Below are 23802 nucleotides of genomic sequence, written 5' to 3' on the forward strand. Positions count from 1 at the left end.
TAGCATGCGACACTGGCCTGGTAGGCCATGGTGTCGGGGTCCGTTGGATGCGCACACCCCAAAGGTGGGTGCCGCACCTGGAACCTGGAACCTGCGAAGGACCAAAGAAAATGACGTCTGCCACAGATATACTCTCCCCCAGCATGCCCCGCAAGGGAAAACTCCTCTAATTGGCTGCTGGGGAAAAGTGGCTCTGCCAGAACCCCTCTAGCGCCAACTGTCGCCCAGGGGTGAGATCGGCACCCCTGGAGCGCAGACTGGCCCACAGGACAGTTCAGGAATGACAGCAGCCCAAATTTAGCAAATTATGAATGGGAACAAAATAACTCTCCCATTCCCCACTAACTTTAGCGTAGTGCCCATACTGAAAGTAAGGGGGCGCTTCACTAGAAAATATTCCACTAATGAAATAATGGGATACAGACTAAAAACAACACACACAATGTGTAGGACATCATGTGAAATAATACATATATCATAAAATATGCAATGAATGAATGAATATTAGTGACAGTGATCAATAACCGCTGACCACAATAAATTAAGTGCAATGTTAATAATGCAAACAGGAACATGTGAGTCTCTGTGCACATTCCACACACAATAAATGTGCAAAAAACAATCAATCTGGTGTCCAATAAGTTCAAAAAACTAAAGTGCTTGAATCCACAATGGTTCACAAATGTAAAGTGCTCCAGGTGCTTTGTTTCCCCAAGCCTCTCACCTCAGAAAGGCTTTAAATAAAGCCTATAAAGATCTCCAGTATCACTGGCTTACTGGCACAAGAGCTTCTGCTAATGATGAATGATTCCTGGCCAGCTAATTAGCACACGTCTCTTCAGCCCCCAAAGCCAGTGATCCCCAGGTCTCAGCAAAAGATTCACAGGGTGAATGGCTCTCAAACAAAAAATAGAAGCTCCATAGCGTAAAAACGTTTAAAAGATTTAATAGTTAAAAGCAGATGCACTACATGACACTCTCGTTACATTTGGCGGCATGTCCGGGTTTAAGATCAACCAATCAAAAACGGAGGCTTTACCGATTAATATGTCATCAGATATGCTTAAATCTCTCCAAGATAAGTTTAACTACCACTGGTTCTCTTCCTCATTGAAATATCTGGGAGTGTATATCACGTCCTCATACTTCACCCTGTATCAGGCTAATTTCCCCCCATGTTTGCAGAGATAACTCGTCTTTTGAATTTGTGGACCTCTCTTCCAATCTCTCTCCTAGGCAGGGTCAACGTTCTTAAGATGTCAATACTTCCTAAAATGTTGTACCTTTTCGAGACTCTCCCTACATTGGTCCCAATGTCGCAGTTGAAACTCCTCCTGGAGGCGATGCCTCAAGTTCATATGGAATAATGTCTCTCATAGGATTGCACAATCCGTAGTCTATGCTCTTAAACACAGAGGAGGTCTGGCGGCGCCAGACATTATTAAATATTATTATGCGTCTCACCTTCGTATACTAACCTCTTGGGTGTCTAGCCACTTCCTTACTGGGCACTTAAACCCCCTTCCTAACCAGAGGACTTTTTGCGATTCGACACTGCGTCGCTTTAACTGACAATTGCGCGGTCGTGCGACGTGGCTCCCAAACAAAATTGGCGTCCTTTTTTTCCCACAAATGGAGCTTTCTTTTGGTGGTATTTGATCACCTCTGCGGTTTTTATTTTTTGCGCTATAAACAAAAATAGAGCGACAATTTTGAAAAAAAAAAATATATATTTTTTGCTTGTTGCTATAATAAATAGCTCACTTTTTTTTAAAAAACATTTTTTATCCTCAGTCTAGGCCGATACGTATTCTACATATTTTTAGTTAAAAAAAAAAAAAAAAATCGCAGTAAGCGACTGGTTTGCGCAAAAGTTATAGAGCCTACAAAATAAGGGACAGAATTATTATTTCTTATTATTTTTTTTTTACTAGTAATGGCGGCGATCTGCGATTTTTATTGCGACTGCGACATTATGGCGGATACATCGGACACTTTCGACACATTTTTGGCACCATTCACATTTATACTGCAATCAGTGCTATAAATATGCACTAATTACTGTATAAATGTGACTGGCAGGGAAGGGGTTAACACTAGGGGGTGAGGAAGGGGTTAAATGTGTACCCTATATAGTGTTCTAACTGTGGGGGAAGGGGGGTGACTGGGGGAGGTGACCGATCTGTGTCCCTATGTACAAGGGACACAGATCGGTCTCCTCTCCTCTGACAGCACCGCTGTCTGTGAGAGCCGGCAATGAGAGATGATCTCATATGTTTACATATGAGATCATCTCTCATTGGCCGCACAGATCGCCTACCAAACGGCCACTCCGATTGGCCGTTCACGGCGATCTGTGATTGGCTGTGTCCAAGGGACACGGCCAGCACAGAAGTTCCCCGCTGCGCGCTCGGGAGCGCGCGCGGGGAACGAGCAAAGGGGCGGACGTGAAAACACGGCGCCCCAGAGAAGTAGAACCACCCCGCGGCCGTATATAGTCGTACCGCCGTCAGGGAAGTGGCTAGAAAGGCCTCCTCCAGGTGGGCCGAGATAGAGATGGGGATTACAGGGAGTGCAGAATTATTAGGCAAATGAGTATTTTGACCACATCATCCTCTTTATGCATGTTGTCTTACTCCAAGCTGTATAGGCTCGAAAGCCTACTACCAATTAAGCATATTAGGTGATGTGCATCTCTGTAATTAGAAGGTGTGTGGTCTAATGACATCAACACCCTATATCAGGTGTGCATAATTATTAGGCAACTTCCTTTCCTCTGGCAAAATGGGTCAAAAGAAGGACTTGACAGGCTCAGAAAAGTCAAAAATAGTGAGATATCTTGCAGAGGGATGCAGCACTCTTAAAATTGCAAAGCTTCTGAAGCGTGATCATCGAACAATCAAGCGTTTCATTTAAAATAGTCAACAGGGTCGCAAGAAGCGTGTGGAAAAACCAAGGCGCAAAATAACTGCCCATGAACTGAGAAAAGTCAAGCGTGCAGCTGCCAAGATGCCACTTGCCACCAGTTTGGCCATATTTCAGAGCTGCAACATCACTGGAGTGCCCAAAAGCACAAGGTGTGCAATACTCAGAGACATGGCCAAGGTAAGAAAGGCTGAAAGACACAAGACACACAAGCTGAAACGTCAAGACTGGGCCAAGAAATATCTCAAGACTGATTTTTCTAAGGTTTTATGGACCGATGAAATGAGAGTGAGTCTTGATGGGCCAGATGGATGGGCCCGTGGCTGGATTGGTAAAGGGCAGAGAGCTCCAATCCGACTCAGACACCAGCAAGGTGGAGGTGGAGTACTGGTTTGGGCTGGTATCATCAAAGATGAGCTTGTGGGGCCTTTTCGGGTTGAGGATGGAGTCAAGCTCAACTCCCAGTCCTACTGCCAGTTTCTGGAAGACACCTTCTTCAAGCAGTGGTACAGGAAGAAGTCTGCATCCTTCAAGAAAAACATGATTTTCATGCAGGACAATGCTCCAGCGCACGCGTCCAAGTACTCCACAGCGTGGCTGGCAAGAAAGGGTATAAAAGAAGAAAAACTAATGACATGGCCTCCTTGTTCACCTGATCTGAACCCCATTGAGAACCTGTGGTCCATCATCAAATGTGGGATTTACAAGGAGGGAAAACAGTACACCTCTCTGAACAGTGTCTGGGAGGCTGTGGTTGCTGCTGCACGCAATGTTGATGGTGAACAGATCAAAACACTGACAGAATCCATGGATGGCAGGCTTTTGAGTGTCCTTGCAAAGAAAGGTGGCTATATTGGTCACTGATTTGTTTTTGTTTTGTTTTTAAATGTCAGAAATGTATATTTGTGAATGTTGAGATGTTATATTGGTTTCACGGGTAAAAATAAATAATTGAAATGGGTATATATTTGTTTTTTGTTAAGTTGCCTAATAATTATGCACAGTAATAGTCACCTGCACACACATATATCACCCTAAAATAGCTAAAACTAAAAACAAACTAAAAACTACTTCCTAAAATATTCAGCTTTGATATTAATGAGTTTTTTGGGGTTCATTGAGAACATGGTTGTTGTTCAATAATAAAATTAATCCTCAAAAATACAACTTGCCTAATAATTCTGCACTCCCTGTACTGCTCCAGTGCATCCCTGTTATATGCTTTGGCCCTCCTCCGCTAAATATATGCCCCAGCTGAGATCGCTGGGCTAGATTCAGGTAGCTGCGCTTTAGCTTACGGCGGCGCAGCGTATCGTATTTACGCTGCGCCGCCGCAACTTACAGGAGCAAGTGCAGTATTCACAAAGCACTTGCTCCGTAAGTTGCGGCGGGGTAGCGTAAATGGGGCCCGGCGTAAGCGCGCGGAATTCAAATGTGGAAGTGGGGGCGTGTTTTATGTAAATCGATGATGACCTGACGTGATTGACATTTTGTACGAACGGCGCATGCGCCGTCCGTGTACATATCCCAGTGTGCATTGCTCCCGAGTACGCCGCAACAACGTATTGGTTTCGACGTGAACGTAAATTACGTCAAGCCCTATTCGCGAACGACTTTAGACTTTAAAAATTTAAAAATCGAAGCGGGAACGACGTCCATACTTAACATTGCATGCGCCTCATAGAAGCAGGAGCAACGTTACGCCGTAAAAAGCCTTACGCAAACGACGTAAAAAACTACCGCCGGGCGCACGTACGTTTGTGAATCGGCGTATCTAGGTAATTTGCATACTCTACGCCGAAAACAACGGAAGCGCCACCTAGCGGCCAGCGTGAGAATGCACCCTAAGATACGACGGCGTAAGAGAATTACGCCAGTCGGATCTTCGGCTAATGTCGGCGTATCTTGCTTTCTGAATACAGAAAGAAGATACGTCGGCGCAGATTTGAATTTACGCGGCGTATCAATAGATACGCCGGTGTAAATTCTTTCTGAATCTACCCCCTTGTGTCTGGCTCCGATGCTGTTTACCCTGGCCATTTGGAGGAGATGTGTGGAGCGGTTCTCCCTCTCTTCCAGGTTCTCCCCCCTAATGAATGTTCTTTTCAATCCGGATATTCCTGATGGTCTGTCATTGGGGAGGATGTATCCATGGACTCAAGCTGGAGTCTTTCAGCTGCGACATTTAGTAAAACCCGGTCACACGTATTTTTTTATCATTTTCAGAGCTACAAGCTAAATATGATTTGCCAGCCTCCCTTCAGTACTCTTATTTGCAATTTAAATATTTTTTTCTTTTCCTCATTCCCCTCGCTTTCACTAGAGAGACCCACGGATTTTGAGCTTTTATGCGTAGCTGGTCCCTATGAATCCAAACAGATCTCATCCATATATAAGATTTTACATGAAACACCTCCTTTGACGGATTCTACTCGCTATATGAAAAAATGGTCTACTATACTACAACGCCCGATCTCGTTACTAGATTGGGGGAGGATATGGGCTAATACATCGAAAATTCCACGCTGTGTGGTGCAGAGGGAGACTGCCTTTAAAATGTTCATAAAAGAAAGAACACAATTATACGGAGAGAAGAAATCTCATCCATATATAGGGATTTTTGAAATGAGGTGTTGTTCGTTATATTTAAGGTAAGCGCACAAAACACAAGGTTTTTAGAAAAATATCAAAAAGATTTAATTTTCATATAAAAATATCCATATAAAAAGAAGTTTACATGATATGACCACAATATATAACAAAAGATGAAAAAGAGAGAATTATAAATGCAGACTGCCAACTAGTTTCGCACTGTTGTGCTTCGTCAGGGCTTGCATCTATGGGGATGTCTATGGGGATGCTGTGATGGGGCAACTAATCGATGGGACAACTGATCAATGAGGATGCTGTGATGGGGCATAGGGGATGATAGGGGATGCAAGTGCAAAAATTAGGATGCAAGTGAAGGAAAATCTCCCTAAGGGAACACAGCAAAAAAAAAAAATGCAGGACAGGTAATGAAGGGAAATCTCCCTAAAGAGACTTCAGGGCAGGAAGTGAAGGGAAAATTCCCTAAGGGGACACAGCAAAAAAATAAATAAGAAAAATTCCAGGACCAGGACAGGAAGTGAAGGGAAATTTCTGTAAGGGGAAATGGCAAAAAATCCAAGACAGGAAAGGAAGGAAATATCCCTAACGGGACACAGCAAAAAATAAATCCAGGACAGGAAGTGAAGGGAAATCTCCCCAAGGGGACACAGCAAAAAAAAAAAAAAATCCAGGACAGGTAATGAAGGTAAATCGCCATGGGGGGGGGGGGGGGAAAAAAAAAAAGGATGCAAGTGAAGGAAAATCTCCCTAAAGGAACATAGCAAAAGTAAATGCAGGACAGGTAATGAAGGGAAATCTCCCTAAAAGGACTTCAGGACAGGAAGTGAAGGGAAAGGTCCCCAGGGGGACACAGCAAAAAATAAATCCAGGACAGGAAGTGAAGGGAAATCTCCCCAAGGGGACACAGCAAAAAATCAAATAAAAATACAGGACAGGTAATGAAGTGAAGGGAAATTTCTGTAAGGGGAAATGGCTAAAAAATTCAGGACAGGAAGTGAAGGAAATATCCCTAACGGGACACAGCAAAAAATAAACTCCAGTTCTTAGGACAGGAAGTGAAGGGCAATCTCTGTAAGGCGACACAGCAAAAAACAAATCCTGGACACTCTGTAAAAGGACACAGAAAAAAGAAATCCTGGACAGGAAGTGAAGGGAAATCTCTCTAAGGGGGTACAGCTAAAAAAAAAAAGTTTTTATCCCCATTCTACAGTATCCAAAACATTTTAGCAATACATAAGGACATAACGAAGCACTTTATTCCCAACGTATTGTTCCACCGTTATGTGATCGCTCCTGGTCTGCAGGCTGCGCCCGCCTGTGTGGCCCCCCGGGGCCCCGCTCACACCCATCACACGACGTCTTATCACATTAACACAAAGCTGGCAAAAAGGTAAGCTTGTTATTTAAGCAATTGGGCGTGGTTATCGCAGGTGGGCGTTCGCCCGCAGCCTCTTCTCCCGCCCACCTGGCAGCTTATGAATGGAAGGGGGCGTGGTTATCTGCCATGGGCTGTTGACCGCCCCTCCCCGTTGCGGCGTCCTCTGATCACCGTTCTGAGCCGGTATTGGCTGCTGGGGCTGTGACGTGATTCAGCCGGTTCCCGTCTCCTCTGGATATAAGATACCGGAGAAGGTAACGGGGCACTGAGCGGACATCAGCTGAGCCGGCAGAAGATCGGAGCCCTCAGGAACCCAACGTAAGATGGCTCTAACTACTCCCCTACAGCACCCCTGTATTTGGTGTGGTCCATCCTGACCTTCACTGGTAGCAAAGGCAGGGGGAGATACCACTAGGGGAAACGAGGGGGTTAACTTGCTAGAGGGCAAAGCAAGGAGTGAGATCAGCCAGTGCAGGGATGGAGTATACTATACATGGGAATTATTATGTAATAAGGGACCCCAATCTGTTCGGTGGGCATACACCTCCATTGTGATGCCTCAAGGGGTGTCACCATTAAAGTGTATGACTGGCAAGGTTATTGGTGCTAGGCTTGCTGCATCAGAGGGCTATAGAGGGGCCATTGCTCAATGACAGTTGGCTGCCAGAAACAAGGGTGTAATGACTTTACAATCTCAGGAGATGTCCTTGGGAATGTCCCTTATCTCCAGAGATGGGCTCATCAATGCCCTTCTAGAACTGATGACTTGCATGGTAAAGTCCCCTTTATTTTATAATGCATGGTGAATATCTGATCACAGATGATCAGAGTTCTCTGGGTCTTTTTAACATCCATATCATTACAGAACAGCATCTTAAAATATAACAAAGTATATTCCAATTTAGACTATTTGGCTAAAAAGGGCTGCTTGGTCTTTTCTCAAAGGGCTCGTGCACCATGTTTGCCGATATGGTGCTCCATGGTCTCTGCTTAAAGGATTAGTCCACCTATATCAGGTCTTAGCGATGCCTTTTGTTTCATCTATCTGGGAACCCAGGAGCCAAATCTCTATTAAAGTCCCCAGCTTAGTGTTGGAAGCCCTGGTGTAGAGATGTCGCCATTGGAGCTCCTAAGATTTGTCCACCCAGGACGGATCTTTTAGTCCCATGTAGAGTTAGTCGTGTAGAGATGCCACCATTGGAGCTCCTAAGATTAATCTACCAGGGACAGTTCTTTTAGTCCCATGTAGAGTTAGTCATGTAGAGATGCCACCATTGGAGCTCCTAAGATTAGTCTATCCAGGACAGATCTTTTAGTCCCATGTAGAGTTAGTCATGTAGAGATGTCGCCATTGGAGCTCCTAAGATTAATCTACCCAGGACAGATCTTTTAGTCCCATGTAGAGTTAGTCATGTAGAGATGCCACCATCGGAGCTCCTAAAATTAATCTACCCAGGACAGATCTTTTAGTCCCATGTAGAGTTAGTCATGTAGAGATGCCACCATTGGAGCTCCTAAGATTAATCCACCCAGGACAGTTCTTTTAGTCCCATGTAGAGTTAGTCATGTAGAGATGCCACCATTTGAGCTCCTAAGATTAGTCCACGCAGAACAGGTCTTTTAGTCATGCATGCTTGGGTTTTCTGTAATTTATTCAGGAACCAGATCTGTTTGACAAAGTCCCCAGCTTGCTCTTGTAAGCACTGATGTAGAGATGTAACCATTGGAGCTCCTAAGATTAGTCCACCTAGAACAGGTCTTTTAGTCATGGCTTGGGTTTTCTGTAATTTCATCGGGAGCCCAAGAACCAGATCTCTTTAACGAAGTCTCCAGCTTGCTCATGTAAGCACTGATGTTGCCATTGGAGCTCCTAGGATTTGTCCACCCAGGATAGATCTTTTAGTCCCATGTAGAGATGTCACCATTGGAGCTCCTAAGATTAGTCCACCCAGGACAGATCTTTTAGTCCCATGTAGATATGTCACCATTGGAGCTCCTAATATTAGTCTACCCAGGACAGATCTTTTAGTCCCGTGTAGATGTAGTCGTGTAGAAATGCCACCATTGGAGCTCCTAAGATCCGTCCAGGCACAACAGGTCTTTTAGTGATGGCTTGGTTTTCTGTAATCTCTTCAGGAAACCAGGAATCGGATCTTCTCAATGAAGTCTCCAGCCTGTCCTTGGAAGCTCTGGTGTAGAGATGTCAACATTGGAGTGCCACGAGTAGTCCACTCAGAACAGGTCTTTTAGTCATGGCTTGGGTTTTCGGTAATTTTATTCAGGAACCAGATCTGTTTGACAAAGTCCCCAGCTTGCTCTTGTAAGCACTGATGTAGAGATGTAACCATTGGAGGCCCTAAGATTAGTCCACCTAGAACAGGTCTTTTAGTCATGACTTGGGTTTTCTGTAACCTCTATGGGAATTCGGGAATCAGATCTCCGTGACAAAGTGCCCAGCTTGATCTTGGAAGCTCTGATGTAGAGATGTCACCATTGGAGCTTTTTAGTTTAGTCTACCCAGGGCAGGTCTTTTAGTCCTGTGTAGATGTAGAGATGTCGCAATTGGAGCTCCTAAGATTAGTCTACCCAAGATAGGTCTTTTAGTCCTGTGTAGATGTAGAGATGTCACCATTGGAGCTCCTAAGATTAGTCTACCCAAGATAGGTCTTTTAGTCCTGTGTAGATGTAGAGATGTCACCATTGGAGCTCCTAAGATTAGTTTACCCAAGATAGGTATTTTAGTCCTGTGTAGATGTAGTGGTGTAGAGATGTCACCATTGGAGCTCCTAAAGTTAGTACAGAACAGGTCTTTTAGTCATGGTTTGAGTTTTCTGTAATTTCATGGGGAGCTCAGGAACCAGATCTCTTTAACGAAGTCCCCAGCTTGCTCTTGTAAGCTCTGGTGTAGAGATGTCACCATTGGAGCTCCTAAGATTAGTTTACCCAGGTCAGGTCTTTTAGTCATAGCGTGGGTTTTCTGTAATTTCCTCAGGAACCCAGAAACGAAATCTCCTTGGTGAAGTCTCAAGCTTGGTCTTGGAAGCTCAGGTGTAGAGATGTCCCCATTGGAGGTCCTAAAATGAATCCACCCAGAATAGGTCTTCTAGTTATGGCTTGGGTTTTTTGTGTTTTTTCTCTTTGGAGATCCAGATCTCCTTGAAGTCCCCAGCTCGGTCTAGGAAGCTCTGGGGTACAGATGTCACCACTGGAGCTCATAGGAGACACCAGCCATTAGGTTATTAGACTTGGTTTAGATTAGACTTCCTTGATGACGTTCCCAGTTTGTTCTCGGAAGCTCAGGTATAGAGATATCACTGTTGGAGCTTCTCGGAGACACAAGCCTTTGGATAATTAGACCCGGGGGCATACACTAAAAACCAAAACTGTCCTTCCAGATAATGATCCGTCTAGCCCAAAATGATTATCTGGAAGGACAGTTTTGGTTTTTAGTGTATGCCCCCGGGTCTAATTATCCAAAGGCTTGTGTCTCCGAGAAGCTCCAACAGTGATATCTCTATACCCGAGCTTCTGGAAACGTCATCAAGGAAATCTGGTTCCCGTTTTCCCAGATAGATTACAGAAAACACAAGCCATAACTAAAATACCTGTCCTGGGTGGACTAATCCTTTAAGCAATGATCCGTCTAGCCCAAAATGATTGCTTAAAGGATTAGTCCACCCAGGACGAGTATTTTAGTTATGGCTTGTGTTTTCTGTAATCTATCTGGGAAAACGGGAACCAGATTTCCTTGATGACGTTCCCAGTTTGTTCTCGGAAGCTCAGGTGTAGAGATATCACCGTTGGAGCTTCTCGGAGACACAAGCCTTTGGATAATTAGACCCAGGGGCATACACTAAAAACCAAAACTGTCCTTCCAGATAATCATTTTGGGCTAGACAAATCATTGTTTAAAGGTTTAGTCCACCCAGGACCGTTATTTTTATTCTGGCTTGTGTTTTCTGTAATCTCTCTGGGAAAACGGGAACCACATTTTCTTGATGACGTTCCTAGTTTGTTCTCGGAAGCTCAGGTGTAGAGAAGTCACCGTTGGAGCTCCTCGGAGACACAAGCCTTTGGATAATTAGACCCGGGGGCATACACTAAAATCTTAAACTGTCCTTCCAGATAATCGTGTTTGTCAAGGAGATCTGGTTCCAAGATTATGGAAAACAAACCAATCTTGAAAGACTTTTTCTGGGTAGACTGATCTGTTTCTAGGAAACCTGTCGAGAGAGATATTCGTACAATGCCACAGCTAATGTTCTAAAAATGCTAGTGGAAAATGTCCTACATGGCACTCTATAGTCCCCGATTAAAGGAATAGCCAACCTAGAACAGGTATTTTCGGTATGGCTTGTGTTTTGTGTAATCTCTTTGGGAACCCAGGAACTAGATCTCCTTGACGAAATCCTCAGCTTGGTCTTGGAAGCTCAGGCCTATTGGAACTCCTAGGAGACACAAGCCATTAGATAATTAGACCTGGGGGCATACAACCAAAACAAACTGTCCAGACAATCACTTTGGAGTACACTGATCTTTTTCTGTGAACTCTGTCAGGAGAGATACACATATATTGCCACTGTAAATCTCTCTTTCTGAAAATGCCAAGCGTCTGGTTTTCTGGTTAAAGCCCTGGCTAGATACTTCCTCGTTTTAATCTTTTTTCATGGCCATTTTTAACCACTTAAGCCCCGGACCATTTGGCTGGCCAAAGACCAGAGCACTTTTTGCGATTCGGCACTGCATCGCTTTAACTGACAATTGTGCGATGTGGTTCCCAAACAAAATAGATGTCCTTTTCTTCACAGATGTCCTTTTCTGACACCCTGCATCTCCGATCTCGTTAAAGAGCCTCCGGCGGTGGCTCTTTACCACGTTGTACGATGTAAACAGGAAGAGCCGTTGATGGCTCTTCCTCACTCGCGTCTGACAGACGCGAGTACAGGAGAGCCAATCGGCGGCTCTCCTGACAGGGGGGGTTCGCACTGATTGTTTATCAGTGCAGCCCCCCTCGGATGCCCACACTGGACCACCAGGGAAGTCCACACTGGACCACCAGGGAAGGGCAAAAAAAGGCAGTAAAAAAAAAAAGGGCAGTAAAAAAAAAAAAGATGCCAATCAGTGCCCAAATGGGCACTGACTGGCAACATGGATCACTCAGTGCCACCCCTCAGTGTCACCCCACGGTGTCCATCAGTGCCACCCCTCGGTGCCCATCCATGCCTAGTACCCACCTATCAGTGCCCATCTGTGCCACCCATAAGTGCCGCCTACGAGTGCCCATCAGTGCCGCCTACGAGTGCCCATCAGTGCCGCATACCAGCGCCGCCTATCGGTGCCCATCAGTACTACCACATCGGTGTCCATCAGTACCACCTCATCGGTGCCCATTAGTGCCGCCATATCAGTGCCCGTAATTGAAAGAGAAAACGTACTTATTTACAAAAAAAATTATAGAAAAAAATAAAAACGTATTTTTTTTTCGAAATGTTAGACTTTTTTTAGTTGCGCAAAAAAAAAAATTGCAGAAGTGATCAAATACCACCAAAAGAAAGCTCTATTTGTGGGGAAAAAAGGACGCCAATTTTGTTTGGGTACAGTGTATGACCGCGCAATTGTCATTCAAAGTGCGACAGCGCTGAAAGCTGAAAATTGGCTTGGGCGGGAAGGTGCGTAAGTGCCTGGTATGGAAGTGGTTAAAACTTTCTTCAACTTATTGATCACACCATACGCTGTAGGTATAATCCATTTTAGTATAATTCCCTGATAACCTAAAAAAATGATTTCAAGGTTGAAAAGGCTGGTTTAACACAACAGCACAGCAGCAAAGTGCGCTTGAATTTATCTCTTTAGCTATCTGATACTGTCTGGCAGATGCCTTCCGGCAAAGGTGTGCCCCCACCACGTTAATTATTAATTGTGAAGGGATATCAATGTGGTTATACCCAGCTCTAAGGTCACCCGATGCTGGATTTGAAGGACAGTCCTACATCAAATAATAATCTGCCATGGCAGGATCTATATGCGTGTTTTTCAATGTCCTGCTTCAATTTTCAGTCTCTAGGACCAAAACTCAGTTTACTATACGGGCAGATCTGTAGAGGGCACCTGTTGGAGGGTAGCATGAAGCATCATTTGCAATTTGAATTTGTTGTTTGCTTTCTGTTCATTTTATTTTGTGTGCTGATTGATTATATGTAAAACGAAAGCCTAATTTTAGGTAACTTTCTTTTTTAAACTAAAGGGGGGGCAGTACTTACGTTTACTCTGAACTGTCCCCTGTGCTGATGCCAGCTGTCATAGTTAAAGTCCAAAGTCCTCTGCCTCCCTCCCATAACCCCACAGCTGTAATCTTCCAGTGCTGCAAGGGAATAATTGAGCTTAAAGTGGAGTTTCCATCCCAATTTTTTTTTTTTCCATTATTGTGCTCATTCGACCTAAAAAAGAAAAACATTTTTTTTTTTTTTTTTTACTCATCTGGAAATGCCTGTTGCTATGCAGTCCCACGGAATCTGCCTTTGGAATCGCCTAGGATTCTGACATCATCTCCCTCTAATGCTCCTGGGAAATGTGTGTCATCATTTCCCAGGATGCAGTGCGCTGTCCAATTATCACTCCCCATCCAAGACTTCCAGGAAGTAAATGCTTGTGGGCTTCACAATGCCCACAAGCAAAATGACAACGGTGTGGACATAGTTTTATAAAACTATCTTTTTTTTAATAACTATGCGGTGCGGCGGCGGATTGTAAAATAGTAAGTGACCGGATTTATATTATAAAAACGCATAATGAAAGGACATACATTTAAAAAATGCTAATTGTGGTTGGAACCCTGCTTTAAGGACCCATGACAGGCATTCAAGAGTACTGAATATGTCCACCCTTTCTGCCCCCCCCCCCCCCATCTTCATTCGTAAAAGCTGTATTATAGCTTTCTTCCCGCTTGACATAAATGTAAAGGAATCTTCCCAATGTGCATCAATATAAATAGCATTCTTCCCACTGACCACCAATGTAAGTGGCATTCTTCCCACTGACCACCAATGTAAGGGGCATTCTTCCCACTGACCACCAATGTAAGTGGCATTCTTCCCACTGACCACCAATGTAAGGGGCATTCTTCCCACTGACCACCAATGTAAGGGGCATTCTTCCCACTGACCACCAATGTAAGGGACATTCTTCCTACTGACCACCAATGTAAGTGGCATTCTTCCCACTGACCACCAATGTAAGTGGCATTCTTCCCACTGACCACCAATGTAAGGGGCATTCTTCCCACTGACCACCAATGTAAGGGGCATTCTTCCCACTGACCACCAATGTAAGGGGCATTCTTCCCACTGACCACCAATGTAAGGGGCATTCTTCCCACTGACCACCAATGTAAGGGGCATTCTTCCCACTGACCACCAATGTAAGGGGCATTCTTCCCACTGACCACCAATGTAAGGAGCATTGGGCCAGATTCAGGTACAATAGCGCCGGTGTAACGTAAGCCGTTTACGTTACACCGACGCAAGTTTTCAGTTTTAGTGCCCGATCCACAAAGCACTTACCTGGAAACTTGCAGCGGTGTATCGTAAATACGTCCAAATCGAATGGGCGGGTAAAATTTAAATTGTGCGCGCTCCCGCGCCGGACCTACTGCGCATGCTCCGTTTCTTAACTCCCGCCGTGCTTTGCGCGAAGTGACGTCATTTTTTTCGAACGGCGACGTGCGTAGCGTACTTCCATATTCCCGGACGTGTTACGCAAACGATGTGAAATTTTAAATTTCGACGCGGGAACGACGGCCATACTTTAGACAGCAATACGTTTGCTGTCTAAAGTTAAGGCACCCAAAACGACGACTAACTTTGCGACGGGAAACTAGACTAGCGGCGACGTAGCGAACGCGAAAATCCATCGTGGATCGCCGTAACTCCTAATTTGCATACCCGACGCTGGTTTACGACGCAAACTCCCCCCAGCGGCGGCCGCGGTACTGCATCCTAAGATCCGACAGTGTAAAACAATTACACCTGTCGGATCTTCTGGATATCTATGCGTAACTGATTCTATGAATCAGCCGCATAGATACTCTGAGAGATACGACGGAGTATCTCAGCTGTGAATCTGGGCCATACTTCCCACTGACCACCAATGTAAGGGGCATTCTTCCCACTGACCACCAATGTAAGGGGCATTCTTCCCACTGACCACCAATGTAAGGGGCATTCTTCCCACTGACCACCAATGTAAGGGGCATTCTTCCCACTGACCACCAATGTAAGGGGCATTCTTCCCACTGACCACCAATGTAAGGGGCATTCTTCCCACTGACCACCAATGTAAGGGGCATTCTTCCCACTGACCACCAATGTAAGGGGCATTCTTCCCACTGATCACCAATGTAAGGGGCATTCTTCCCACTGACCACCAATGTAAGGGGCATTCTTCCCACTGATCACCAATGTAAGGGGCATTCTTCCCACTGACCACCAATGTAAGGGGCATTCTTCCCACTGACCACCAATGTAAGGGGCATTCTTCCCACTGACCACCAATGTAAGGGGCATTCTTCCCACTGACCACCAATGTAAGGGGCATTCTTCCCACTGACCACCAATGTAAGGGGCATTCTTCCCACTGACCACCAATGTAAGGGGCATTCTTCCCACTGATCACCAATGTAAGGGGCATTCTTCCCACTGACCACCAATGTAAGGGGCATTCTTCCCACTGACCACCAATGTAAGGGGCATTCTTCCCACTGATCACCAATGTAAGGGGCATTCTTCCCACTGACCACCAATGTAAGGGGCATTCTTCCCACTGACCACCAGTGTAATTAACATTCTTCTCCCTGGCCTTTGGCACATCTTTGCAAGCACCAGAATAAAAAAAGTTGGTTGCACCAAATCTAAAGAGGGCTGACGTTTCTCTTTAATGACTTATTTTTCAGCAGGTGAGTAGATTTGCAATACGCAGCATGTGAAGATTTGAGAGGGTCCATTGTTGAGTCCTCCAGGGAGATGAGAAACTTTAAAGCTAGCCATAAATGGAGCAATTTCCTTTCCTGCAACACTGACTGTGTTGATGGGGGAATCCCTCCGGCGGAGCCTTTGTGTTCTCTCAGCAGGGGATGCTTGGGAAGCTGCCCCCGCTGGGAGCACACAGTGACCATTGCCAGTGGCAATAACAGTCGCTAGCAATAATCCAGCTGGCTGGTTGGATCCAAGTTAATAAATCAATTAACTTGGGTGCATTCAGCCTGCCCGCGCATGGTTCGAATTGTGTATGGCCGACTTTATTCTCTAGCATCCACCAAAAACAGAAATGCACTATATTTTCAAAAGTATTAGGGCAGCTGAACTTTAATAGCATCCCAGTCTTAGACCTCATACACACTATTCGATTTTTTATTTTTTTTTGCTGGTTTTTGTCTTCAGATTTACCAAAACTGTGTAGTACAAGGGCCTGCCTGATTGAATAAAAATTTAAATTCTTAAGGTTTGATTTTTTTAATGGTTTTATATGGGTTTGGTAAATCTGAATGCAGAAAATCTAATAGTGTGTATTGGGTCTTAGTCTGTAGGTTTCAGTATTGAGTTGGCCCACCCTTTGCAACTATAACAGTTTCAACTCTTCTGGGAAGGCTGTCCAAGGTTTAGGAGTGTGTCTTTGGCAGTGATGGTGAACCTTGGCACTCCAGATGTTTTGGAACTACATTTCCCATGATGCTCATGCACTGTGCAGTGTTGTTGAGCATCATAGGAAATGTAGTTCCAAAACACCTGGAGCGCCAAGGTTCACCATCACTGGTCTAAGGGAATGTTTGACCATTCTTCCAATAGCGCACTTGTGGACAGCCTTCCCAGAAGAGTTGAAGCTGTTATATCTGCAAAGGGTGGGCCAATTAAATATTGAACCCTACGGACTAAAGACTGGGATGCCATTAAAGTTGATGTGCATGTAAAGGCGTTCCAATACTTTTGGTAATATATAGCTAGATTCAGGTAGGGCAGCTTAACTTTGTGCGGGCGTAGCGTATGTTATTTACATTACGCCGCCGCAATTTAGAGAGGCAAGTGCAGTATTCACAAAGCACTTGCTCCGTAAGTTGCTGCGGCGTAGCGTAAATTGGCGGGCGTAAGCCCGCCTAATTTAAATGTGGAAGAGGTGGGGGTGTTTTATGTAAATTAATCCTGACCCCACGTAAATGACGCTTCGAACGAACGGCGCATGCGCCGTCCGTGGAAATAGTCAATGCTTTCGACGTGAACGTAACTTACGCCCAGCCCCATTCACGGACGAGTTACGCAAACGACGTAAAACGTGAAAAATTTTACGCTGTTCCGACGTCCATACTTAACATTGGCTGCGCCATCTTTTTGGTGGTTTATCTTTACGCCCGAAAACGCCTTACGTAAACGGCGTATCTTTACTGCGACGGGCGTGCGTACGTTCGTGAATAGTCGTATCTTGCTGATTTACATATTCTAGGCGTAAATCAGCGTACACGCCCCTAGCAGCCAGCGTAAATAGACAGCTAAGATACGACGGCGTAGGAGACTTACGTCGGTCGTATCTTAGCAACATTTAAGCGTATCTCAGTTTGAGCATACGCTTAAAGCGGTTGTAAACCGCATAAACTTTTTTTTTTTTTCCCAAACCTGCAATGCAAAAGGCATAATAGGCTAGTATGTACCGCATACTAGCCTATTATGAAATACTTACCTCGGAACGAGGTGTGTACCACTTACCTGGTCCACGCCGAGCAGGATGTCATCTTGCTCCGGCGTGTCTTCCGGGTATCGCTGCTCCAGCGCTGTGATTCGCTGGAGCGGCGATGACGTCACGTGCGCGCGGGAGATTTAAAATCGGCAGGGTCCGGCGGCTGCCGGTCCTTCATCCGTGGATTCCCCCCTGCGCATGCGCCGCCCGCATTGCGGGGGGAATATCTCCTAAACCGTGCAGGTTTAGGAGATATTCTCCTTACCTACAGGTAAGCCTTATTATAGGCTTACCTGTAGGAAAAAGTCCAAATAGTGGGTTTACAACCACTTTAAATATACGACGGCGTATCTACTGATACGCCCGTCATAACTGTACCTGAATCTAGCTAATAGTGTATAAGTTTTGGGTGGGCTGATCATTTAATTGCGTGTTTGGCCTATAAATGTATGGCCCAGAGTGTAAATAAGCGTCATCGGTGATAGAAAAGTCTGCCGAGCACTGTACAGGACTGCCATTGCTGGATAAGCCTGCCAGACAGCGCTAGAACTGATGTAGCATGACTTGCAGAAAACTGCCGTTGCCTAAGCATTACACAGTCATTGCACCCATGAAGGGACATCCTGCTGCAGGAAACAGCCATGCAATCATAGCTAGTGAATTTTCATACACACAAGAATTACAGTTTTAGGCTGGCAAAGTATATGCACAGCGTTGCGCCCGCGTCTCACATTTTTGGACGCCTATTAGATAGGGTGACCACATTTCCAAACTACCATTCAGGGACACCCTCACTTCCCAAAAATCAGCTTGTCCTGTAACGAATCACAGCACAGTGATTGGACGCAAGAGGAGGGATTTATGGTTTCTCCAATCACAAGCAGGGGGCGGGGACTGTGCTCCTCCAGGCTTTCACGGCCAGGACAAATACTGTCATGGGGGCATTAGTTTGGCTTGGGGGGTGTCTGTGTCAGTTTCATTCCGGGACACTGTATTGTCCTGGAATGAATGTGCCCGGGACAGACCTGCAAAATGCGGGACTGTCCCGGGCAATCCGGGACACGTGATCACCCTACTATTAGAGCCAATAGTTCTAATCGGGTGCTTCCAAAAAACACCCCCACCGCTGTGATTCAGGTACCTTCTAAACAAAAAGGGTCCGGGCACCGACCATAGATGGATTGATGCAATGCATGAATCTATCTATGGGGATTAGAGCGGTGCAGGCGGTGCAGGAGAGGGGGGCGGCGCTCCTGCGCCCTTTATGGACGCACCGCCGCTGGTCAAATCTGTTCTATAATTTCTTGGAATGTTGATTTGTATTGGGTATAGTTTATGCGATCTTCATAATAATTATTGTTATGGTATTCTCTGTTTGTGATATCTGAACCTGCCACTGAAGTACTGGCATGTCTGCAGAACGTTTTCTGTTTAACCATATACAGGATGAGCACTATTCTAAATTTGGGCGCATCTCGGGCAATTGTACCCATTTCTCATCTGTGGTCTAACCTTTTTCCATTTCCCTCGATATTAAAGAAACACTTCCCTTTCCCCTTCCTTTAATTTTTCCATTTTTTTTCTTTGTAGCCCAAATAAATAAAGCTGTAAAAACTGCCCCCTGCAGTTACCCCCTTCCCCCAGACTGTTATATGCAATGTATCCCTCACTCCAGCAGACTTCCTCCAAGCAGCACAACTGGTCCCCCAAAGGCAAAAATCTTTATTGATCTGTCGGGTTGCAGGCACTCCAATGTCTTCATGCACATTGCAAGGCCAGTAGTCCTGCACCGTACGTGAAGCTGGCAAGGGCTCGCCTACAACCCTTGAGTGAGAGAAGAGCACCGGCTTCTGGGAGAGCAAGGAATAAGCTATAATTTGTATATAAGTATAATTGCTTATTCATCATCCTCGAGACCAGGGGTCTCCAAACATTGTAAACATTAATAGCGTCTTACTCTGTAAGGCCTCGTACACACGAGGGGACATGTCCGCTCGGAGATTTCGGTCTGATGGTTGTACACACCATCAAACCGAAATCCACGCGGACAGGATACGCGGTGACGTGGCCGCGCCGATGACGTGTGCGACCCTGGAAGGTCAATGCTTCCACGCATGCGTCGAATCACTTCGACGCATGCGAGGGCTTTCGGCCGAGCGGACATGTCCGGTAAGTCGTACAGACGACCGAACATGTCCGACGGACAGGCTTCCAGCGGACATGTTTCTTAGCATGCTAAGAAACATTTGTCCGCTGGAAACCTGTCCGATCCGCCGGAAAATTGTCCAGTCGGCCGTACACACAACCGAACATGTCCGCTGAAACTGGTCTGCGGACCAGTTTCAGCAGACATGTTCGATCGTGTGTACGAGGCCTAAGGTTCAATATTGAGTTGGCCCACCCTTTGCAGCTATAACGGCTTCAACTCTTCTGGGAAGGCTGTCCACAAAGTTTAGAAGCGCATTTGTGAGGTCAGGCACTGATGTCTGCTTGTGCCACTGCCCTCCTACCCTTTCCATGTTTATTGCCAACCTAAGCCTTCTAGCCTGTGGCACTGGCAGCTACTGATGGTGCAAAGGGGGCTTGAATCATTGCTGCACAACTACTCCCACTCCCTTGTTTCCATAGGCACTCTGAATTACGTTCTAACTTAACCTTAACCTTCTGTACTCTGCTACGCTCTCTGTATATCATTGACTAACATTTATGCAGTGGTAAGTTGATGAACTTATGATATATATAACACCAAATGGACAGTATTAATGAAGGCTGTTGCAGGCCTTAAAGCGGGGGTTCACCCTAAAAAAATTTTTTTTTCCTAACATGCCATCCAGCATACTAGCGTGAGCTACAGTATGCCTTTATTTTATTTTTTTGCGCCGTACTCACTGTTTAATCCCGTAGTTACGTTTCAGACTAGTAGGCGTTCCTATGCAGAGGGGAACATGATTGACGGCCGGCTATGGTGCGTCACGCTTCAGGGAAATAGCCGAAATCGGACTTGGCTCTTCACGGCGCCTGCGCAGTCAGCTCCTAGTCTGTGCGCAGGCGCCGTAAAGCACCGTGAAGAGCCGAGTCCTACTCGGGAAGCGTGACACGCCATAGCTGGCCGTCAATCATTGTCCGCTCTGCATAGGAACGCCCATTCCCCGCGGGGAGTCTGAAACGTAACTACGGGATTAAACAGTGAGTACGGCGCAAAAAATAAAGGCATACTGTAGCTCACGCTAGTATGCTGGATTTCATGGTAGAAACGTGCTTTTTAGGGTGAACCACCGCTTTTAAGTCCTATACACATGACCGGGATCCTGGCGGTAAAAAGTCCACCGGGAATCCCGGGGGGAAAACCGAGAACCTGCTCGGTAACTTTCCCCCTGTACACACCAGAGGTTTTCCCATCGGGAAAACTGCGGTGAGAGCTTTGGCCGGGAAACCCGGGCGTGTGTATGCTCTTTTGCAGTGTTTCTCATAGGTAAACTGCCGGAAAAAGACCGTCGGGAATCGCGGCAGGAAAAAATGAGAACATGTTCTCATTTTTCCTGCCAGGATTCCTGGCGGTTTTCCAGTCGGGAAAACTGCCATGGAGCATACACATGGCCAGTTTTCCCGGCCAAGAGCTGTCATGGCAGTTTTCCCGACGGGAAAACTGGTCGTGTATAAGAGGCATTAAACTGAATGACCATTTAGTTTAGATCAGGGATCTCCAAACTACGGCCCTCCATCTGTTGTGGAACTACATGTCCCATGAGGCATTGCAAAACTCTGACATGACCAGGCATGATGGGGATTGTAGTTCCTGAACAACTGGAGGGCCATAGTTTGGAGACCCCTGGTTTAGATGAATCATTGTGTCAAAGTTCAAATCCTCAATGCCAATCTTATGCTAAAATGCCTTTTCTCATGCAACAAATACTGACATTTTGCATTCTTTATAGGTCATCAAGATGGCATCTAGACTGAAATACCTCCTGGTTTTCGACTTTGATGAGACCATTGTCAATGAAAACAGTGATGACTCGGTGGTTCAGGTGGCACCTGAAGAGGAGCTACCTGACTGGTTACGGGAGACCTTCCAAGAAGGCTTTTACAACCAGTATATGCAAAGAGTGTTCAAGTATCTTGGAGATAAAGGTGTGAAGTTGACGGACCTCAGAGCAGTGTACGAGAAGATCCCTCTTTCTCCTGGAATGCCCACCCTCTTCCGATTCCTGACCAAGAACCAAGATCGATTTGAGATTATCCTAATTTCAGATGCCAACGTGTTTGGGATTGAGAGCAACGTGAAAGGTTACGGCTATCATTCTCTATTCCGAAGGGTCATTAGCAACCCTACTACGCTGGAGAAGAACGGATACTTGACTCTAGGTCCGTACCACACCCATAGTTGCCCCCAGTGTCCAGCAAACATGTGCAAGAGGAAGATCTTATCTGAATACCTTGCTGAAAGGGCTCAAGAAGGAGTCAAGTTTGAAAGCCTGTTGTACGTCGGAGATGGAGCCAACGATTTCTGCCCGTCTGTCATATTCACATCCACAGACGTCACCTTCCCTCGAAAGAGTTATCCCATGCACAAGTTGATCCGAAAAATGGAAGAAAAGCAGAAAGGATCCTTTAAGGCTAAAGTGGTCCCTTGGGAATCTGCTGATGTGGTGGCACAGTACCTCCAGGCTCTCTTGAACAAGTATTAAAAAGCTCACACCTTCGCTTAGAATAGTTACTATGAGTCTCATATCCTAGGCACCATCTTCGTGATCGATCCTAAACTATGCAGTAATGTCAACTTTCAACCTCAGTTCTCTTGGATTGGAAAGTTGACCTTTTCATGCCAGTGTTTAAACCTTATGTCTTCTAAAGGGTCAATGGACCGCTTTGCAGAGTTTTATTGACGACTTGTTCTAAGCTCTACAAGAATCAATAGCATTGACTTTTTAACATTTTTTTCACGTGTATTGCTAACGCATGACAATGCATCTTTGAAATACCTCACAATATTTTTTTATTAGAATGATGTAGTAATCCTACAAAGCAAAAAAAAAACACACCTGGAATGTCAGCCTAGTGAAATCGCACTGGACCATACCAATCATCCATAAACAATAGGGGTGCAGTTCTAGTGAGTTGTCGATGGTTGAAACCCTAGTATCAGGTTTTTACCAAAGAGTGACTTTTCCTGTTTTGGAAGCTAAGGTTGTAGCACATTCTAGGACCTGTGGCCTCTATATTAATCTTGGTATGTGCCAGGAGTTTCTCCACCTCATTTTATGAGATCTGGACCCAGTGGAGAGTGTTAAGCCTGGTAAGTCGGGGAAAAAAAACAACTGAGGAACTCTGGAAGAGGTTGGTGTACCAACACTGTTCAGCGCTTGCAGCCATTGGCTGACAGTGCTGATCAGTTCCTGATCGGCTGCTGCTTTTCCTGCAAGCTCGTTCGATAGAAGCCGCTCGTGAAATCGGCTTCTGTCAAACGAGGGCCCGTGACATGGCCGATTATTCGCCCCGTGTGTTCGGGGCTTTAGTGAAGCATTGCTCAGACCAGGACCTTCAAGTTGGCAGAACAAAGCGACACAGAGGAAGTATTCAAAGCCCATCCAAACTTTCAGTTTAAATCGGCTAATTCAATTCCAGGTGCTGGCAGGGGACAGGCTTTTCTTCCTCCCAGGCTGTGGCTGCTTCTTAACCACTTTGCGGCCGCCCAACGACTATAGACTTCGGCACTTAAAAGATGGATATCTCGCTGCTGCCACAACCATGGTATCCATCTTTTCAGTGGGTGGTCGTGTTTCCGGTAATGGTGGTTTCTGCGGCGGATTCGCTCCCTCCTCTGCTTTTCGGAGCTGTCAGGTCCTCTTATTGTGCTGAGTATGGAGACGAGTGAGGGGAAGATGGCGCCCACCCGTCTCCATACCATAGCAGGGCGGAAGCGACGTCAAAACGTCACTTCCGCCCATACATTTTAAAGAGCCATTTTTTTTTTTGTTGTAATTTTTTCAAATGACAACATTTTTTTTTTTTTTTCTTTATTGCATTTAAGTCCAAATATGAGATCTGAGGTCTTTTTGACCCCCAGATCTCGTATTTAAAGTGGAAGTAAACCCTCCTATCGTTTTCAGCCAAGGTAGTGGCCATCTTGACCTCTGTTTAATCTGCAACTGCCATGATGCTGTACATGT

The 23802-nt window shown here is 45.6% G+C and overlaps 1 protein-coding gene across 1 annotated transcript; it reads left to right on the forward strand.

Annotated features, from left to right (window-relative positions):
• Window positions 1-7083: 7083 nt before the first annotated feature.
• Window positions 7084-22937, forward strand: PHOSPHO1 (phosphoethanolamine/phosphocholine phosphatase 1). The gene is made up of 2 exons (XM_040331763.1): window positions 7084-7231; window positions 21568-22937. The coding sequence occupies exon 2, from the start codon at window positions 21577-21579 to the stop codon at window positions 22318-22320; it is 744 nt and encodes a 247-aa protein (XP_040187697.1). The 5' UTR covers window positions 7084-7231; window positions 21568-21576; the 3' UTR covers window positions 22321-22937.
• Window positions 22938-23802: the final 865 nt, after the last annotated feature.

Source organism: Rana temporaria, chromosome 12 (genome assembly GCF_905171775.1).
Source record: "Rana temporaria chromosome 12, aRanTem1.1, whole genome shotgun sequence".
Classification (NCBI taxonomy): Eukaryota; Metazoa; Chordata; class Amphibia; order Anura; family Ranidae; genus Rana; species Rana temporaria.